The sequence below is a fragment of the Capra hircus genome, chromosome 11, assembly GCF_001704415.2.
Source record: "Capra hircus breed San Clemente chromosome 11, ASM170441v1, whole genome shotgun sequence".
In the NCBI taxonomy this organism is placed as follows: domain Eukaryota; kingdom Metazoa; phylum Chordata; class Mammalia; order Artiodactyla; family Bovidae; genus Capra; species Capra hircus.
The window spans coordinates 36,267,874-36,273,873 of NC_030818.1; the positions used below are offsets into that span (position 1 = coordinate 36,267,874).

The 6,000-nt window shown below is 43.4% G+C and overlaps 1 protein-coding gene across 1 annotated transcript in view; it reads right to left on the reverse strand.

Annotated features, from left to right (window-relative positions):
* PSME4 (proteasome activator subunit 4) overlaps positions 1-4,516 on the reverse strand; it is a 96,408-nt gene extending 91,892 nt beyond the window's left edge. Inside the window, exon 1 of the mRNA XM_005686603.3 lies at positions 4,219-4,516. Coding sequence (XP_005686660.2) covers positions 4,219-4,460 — 242 coding nt within the window. The 5' untranslated portion in view covers positions 4,461-4,516. The remainder of the gene's footprint in view (positions 1-4,218) is intronic.

The window sequence follows — 6,000 nt, forward strand, 5'->3', positions numbered from 1 at the left end:
GGATTTTGCCACTTACTTGGCAAAATGTGACTTTAGCAAGCTATTTAATCTCTATTGGTGATAGTTTTTTTAAATCTTAACATGCTAAGTTCAATATACATGTAATCTAATAAAACAGAATGTTTCACTCCATCTTTAAAACTCAACAACAACAAAAAAAGAATCTGTCAATGACTCTGGCAGAAGCAGCCAGTTAGCTAGTGAAAAGAAAACTGACAAGACATTTTAAAAGAAAAATCCCTGGAAAATGGAAAGGGCCTCAAATATTTTTAAAAATTGATGTTTGACATTGCTATGAAAAATCAAACTTACGCCAATGTAGGGACAGGGGGTATATGAGAACTCTGCACTTTCTGCTCAATTTTGCTCTGAACCTAAATCTGCTCTAAAGAATAGTATGTTAGTTTAAAACAAAACAAAAACGTGAAAGATAACTCATCATACAACTTTAGCAGAAAAATTCTTGTCTCCAAAATCAATTAATTAATTTATTTTGTTTTTCCCTATGAACAATCAACTTTCTCACTACAAAATTTAGGGTCCTGTTTTGAGTGTGGCCATTTAATAACAAAGACAAACTTTTTTCTATCACCTTCTCTAACTGGTTCTCACTGACGAATATGGCAATTTGCCAAGATTTCAAGATTCTTTTACAAATAAAAAGCTTATCTTTATTGTGTACTTCACAATTTCATTACTCAAATATTAGATATTCTGTTAAGTACATCATATTAATAGACAATTGAGATTTTAGCATTTTCTTCTTTCTTCTCCAACAGAGAGAGGATGTGAATTTGGGTGTTCCTAGGGTCACAAATTACTTTCCAGAAGAGGAGGTTAATATATTTGATAATGTATATCTTGACTAAACAAGTTCCCAGTGGTTATATAATCTTATTAAATACACATTCAGTTTAATCCAATTCCTATCTAGTAAGGCCACATAATATTCTTAATAATAATTAACCATGGGAACTACAGTTTAATTAGCAAATGAAATGATTCTCAGTGTAATACAATCATTTCATTATAAAACAGCAGAAAATTGTAACATTTCCACTGAAACAAAGCATCTAAATTTGTTCCATAATACTCCAAATTCACATATTCTGCTAAAATAAACATTCTACTTAAAAATAAGAAACACAAAAGAAATGATCAAAATTTGTGTTTAATATTTTGCTTTTATGAAATGGTCTGCTGCTAAGTTTTAGGTTTGAAAAACCATTTCTAGTCTACACTACCACTCTCCAGAAGAGGACTCTAAAGCTCAGAAAGGATAAGCAAGACCAAGATGGCAACAGCAGCAAAGCCAGGTACAGATACACCTCTTTTGCCTAGATTTCACTGCCTCTCAGGAAAAGTCCAAGAGGACAAGGAAGAAAAAGCAAACTTCAAAATTGCCTTTCTTCAACTCCTTTCATTCTCCACATGGGCCAAACCAATTTACAAATATCTTTCACTCAGTGTCCAGGAGGTGTCTTGACAGCTGTGTTCCAAAGACCAGTAGTTTGTACCTCTTTTCTCTAATTTGTTTCCTTGCTTCTTAAAAACTAGTTCCCTGATGTATTACGTCACACAATCTCTCCTCAACAGGCAGTACTAATACTTTAAGCTGTCTGGACAAGAGACCTTGAATTATATCACGAGGACAATTTCTAAAATACACAGAAATAACTTTTCTTCAGAGAGAACTGCTAAACAGACCTGCAAGACTTAAAAAGGATTGAAAGGTAATTATAGCCATCAAAATAAAACAGAAAGTTTAAAAAAAAAATTGGAGGAGAGAGTCTGAGTATCTCCTGAAGGAGAACTCTACCCAGTCCTGCAACACCCAGACTGGGGATGTACTGGTCAGGGATCCAATCTCAGTATCCCTGAACAGTATTTACATTCTGGGCTTCTTTGGGAATGCACTTGATCTGGGCAACTATTTCCAGTACTTTACAAACTGCTCCAACAGTCCTTGTAGAAAGATACACACTGGCTTATTTTAGGCTTTACAGGATTTAAAAAAAAAAAAAAAATCATACCAGAGCAGGAATGTTTCTCAGGAATTATTTAGTCCATCTCCCTCACTTCTCTCAAACGCATACTGACACACATGATTAAAATAATTTGCCCACAATCACAGAGCTAGTGGGAGAAATTAGATTTTATTTTCATCACTACTTTCCATTTTTCTACAAAGTACTACGTATGGTCACTACTAAGGCAACTGCCAGCTATCATCACATGTTTTGGCCTCATGTAGATGTAAACTTGTGCAACACACACAAGGCTTAAAAAACAAGCACAACTATAAGCAGGTCACCTTAGCACGACTTGGGAGAAAAAAATACACCCAAGATTACAACATGTCCCACCAAGTTCAAAATGTCATAGCGCAATCCCAAGAATCAGCTTGAAGAATTTAAACGTTCCAAAATAAAATTCTATCTAATAGCATTTCTTCCTGGTTAATTAAGAGATAAATGGTTTGAGGTTTGCAGGTTATTAAGCCATATAACTGCAATCTTACCCTAAACACCAAGGACTGTTCTCCACTGTGTTTTTAGCCCTTTCCAGGTAAAGATACCTAACAAGCCCAAAACAATAAATATCCTGGCGTTAATTTGCCAAGCTTAGTAACAATAAAAATGTCAGAAAAAAGTGCTTAACTATGCCTGTGTAGATTCTCCAAACCTGATACAAATTCACACACTGGTCTATTTTTACATCCTGATTCTAAAAGAAGCTGTTTGTGTCCCCAAAATGGTTATTCTCTGAAAAACCTAATCTAAGTGATTAAAATGAGGAATTACTGGACTGACAAAATAACTTTATTTTTACAAGTGCCCAAGTAATGCAAAAACCTAGGAAACTCACTTGAAAAAAAACTATGAATTTTAATTATTTATAAAACATTCTTCTGTTGTGACTAAAAGTGGTTCTTCTCCCTACCACAAACTTTACACTCTAAGCAAGAGAAGAGTTGTTAACCTTGACATTTTATGGTCACTCTCTGAAAAGGGCAAACTAACTGTTTTAGTTTTGCTCCTTAATTTAAAAAGTAATTATTCCCACCACCACAGCCATTTAGCAATGAGAAATTTGTCAGAGGCTCCCTAATAATTGGCCGATAAGAATCATCCTGTGAGGAAATGTAGAGAAGACTATTGCATTACAAAACCCTGAGTCATCATCCAGTTCACTCAGCAGATTTGGGTAAACACTGGATAAGTGACTTATGTCTTGTGTGTTCACCCATCCATACCCACAAGAGTGAACATATAATGTTATTGGATTTTATGTACGTTAACCAAACAAGATACAGCAAAATTCTCTTTTAAAAAAGTTCTGACACAGTGAAGATGCCCACCTAGCAAATAAAGTCTCTAACCTTCCCCCCAATTGTATTTTACTCTTGTTTACAGCCAGTTATGCCCCCCGCCCATAGAACTGAAACTGATTTAAGTAATCTATATTCATCTGAACAGCTCATAAACTAACACAAGCCCGACAACCTGACAGCTCTCTTCTCTATTTTCCTTAGAAATGTCACACAGGAGTAACACACACTTTTCCCGAGGTTCTCAGACTTGGCATTCTCAACATCAACGTCTGGTACACGGCCCGAGAACGCGCTGAGGGCTGAGTTTAAATCAATCTTTTCAAGCAAACCCACAAAGCCTGAGAAAGCTCCCAAAAGCAGAACCTACAAGTTCCCTACGGCCTCCTTCCCATTCAGAAAGTTATCCGACATGAATTGAGAGATAGAAAGAGGCAGGGAACCGTAGGGGAAGAAAGAACCGGAGGCAACACCAGGAAAAGTCAAAAGTTGTTCGCCCGAATCCTCTGCTCCCTCCCGTCACCCGCAAAGGTTCAAGAAGAACCCTAGGGGGACCGCCCATCTCTTTCCCTGGGGGTCCAGTGGCCTTCCGGCTCCCTGGGGCTCCGAATATCGGAAGGCAACACCCCGAAACCTTGGGGAGAAGCACCTGCGAAGGACGTAGCGGGCTGGTGAGGACCGGGAAGATCCCGTGGGAAAGCGGCAGGGAAGCTCGAGTCGCGACCCTGGGGCTTACTGCACCGAAACGATCCTCCCGAACCGAGGCAGAGTCGGGGAGGGGGGGTGGTCCAGAGGTCCGCGGCGGACAAAGAGCCTCCCCCCGACCACGGACGCCCTCACACCGAGCCTTTGCCTCCGGCCCATCCTGCAAGCCCTGGCACACTTACGTGGAGAGTTTCCTGGTCCAGAAGAGGCCCCCAGGCCACAGCTCTTGGAGCTGCACCGCCCGGCCCAGGTTGCTTTTGATCTGGGCCAGCTGCAAGTCGGACTCGGCGTCCAGCCGCTCGGCGTAGGGCAGCAGCTTGTTGTAGACGATCTCCTTCTGCGGGACGAAGCCTTGGGGGTCCGGACCCGGGCGCCCGCCCGGCTCCAGGGGATCCCTGCCGCCCGCCCGTTCGGCCGGCTCCATGAGACCAGGAACAGCCCCCTAACCCCCTCCCACCCTATCCCTCCCCGGCCCCCACCCCTCTCCGGGCTCCGCCTCCTCCGCGTTGTCGTCGCCCTACGGCCGCCGGCGGCCCGTCGCCCTCGGCCCGATCGCTGGGCCCCCTCCCCTGGCCGGCTCGCTGCTGTCCCCGCGCGGTCCCGGGTTCGTTGGCGGCTGCAGCGGCCGCTCCGCCCGCCCCGCACCGGCTCGGCTGGTGACGCTGCACCACCCGGCCCGGAGGTTCCGGATGGGCCTCAAGTCACTTCCGGGGCGGGGCGGGGCGGGGCGGGGCGGGGCGACGGCGAGGGAGGAGGGGGCGGCGGCGGCGGCGACGGTGGCGGCGGGAGCCCTGAGTGCCGCGCCGTCCTCGCCGTGGGCCGGGCTCGGAGCCCCCAACACCAGGTCTTACCGGCCGAGCGCGAGGCTGTCCCACCGGAAACACGAGGCTGAGTTCCAAGCTATTGTCCTTCCTTGCGTGGGGTCGTGCGCCTTCCCTGCGGCTGCCTCGCGAGCCCTAAGTCGCCGTGGCCTCGGTCGAGGCAAACAGAAGACGTAGTGCCCCACGCCGTTTATGGAAAAACCTAGGTACTCTGTCCATCCCACTTGTTGCTTATAGATTTTTTACCCTGTCCCCTCTAAACTCAGGTCTTTCTGGCGTTCTTCTGGCCTCCTTCGTTTCAGAGAAAGGAATTCAATAAATATTCAACAAACATTAATTGAACCACTACTGTGTGTCAGACAGTCCTTTTAGGTCCTTGAGGTGCAAAGTTTCAGAACACCTGGTTTCTGCCTTCCAAGGACTTTACAGTAATGTGGAGCTGTTGACTAAGGAGTAAGCAATTACAAAACAGTACTGCTCTTAATTGCTAGATAAGTATAGGATGTCTTGAGAACATCTAAGGAGGACTTCAGACAGAACGGGGTGTCAGGTAGTTCTAGAAATGATACCTAAAGTTGAGCTTAAGGATTGAGCGCAAAATATTAGAAGAAAAAACAGCGTTCAAGAGGGAAGGAACATGTACCTATGGCTCATTCATGTTGCTGTTTGGCAGAAACGAACACAATTATACAAAGCAATTATAGTTTAATTAAATAAGAAATTTTTAAAAAAAAAAGCTGAGGAAGCAGCTCAGACTGCAACCTTGCATTCTAGGAATTCAAAGTTCAAAGTAAAGATTGTTTGCAGAGAGGGGAGTGAAGAATGAGACTTCAAAGGACATGCTAAGGAGTTTATAGAGCTTTATCTTAAAGGCAACAAGAAGCTGAAAATTTTTAAGCATTAAGAGTGGTATGGTAAAATTTACATTTCTGAAGAATCACTCTGATTTTGTGTGAAGATGGATTAGAACAGACAGGGTCGGAAACTGGCAGATCTCTTAAGGAGATGTGACATAATGGTGGGCTGTATGTTGGTTGAAATGATTCAAGAGCTATTTCAGCAAGAATGGCCTGAGTTTCCTAGTTGATAGGATATGAAGAGTGAAACGGAAAAAGTCAGGATGGTGTCAGATTTTTGGCTTGG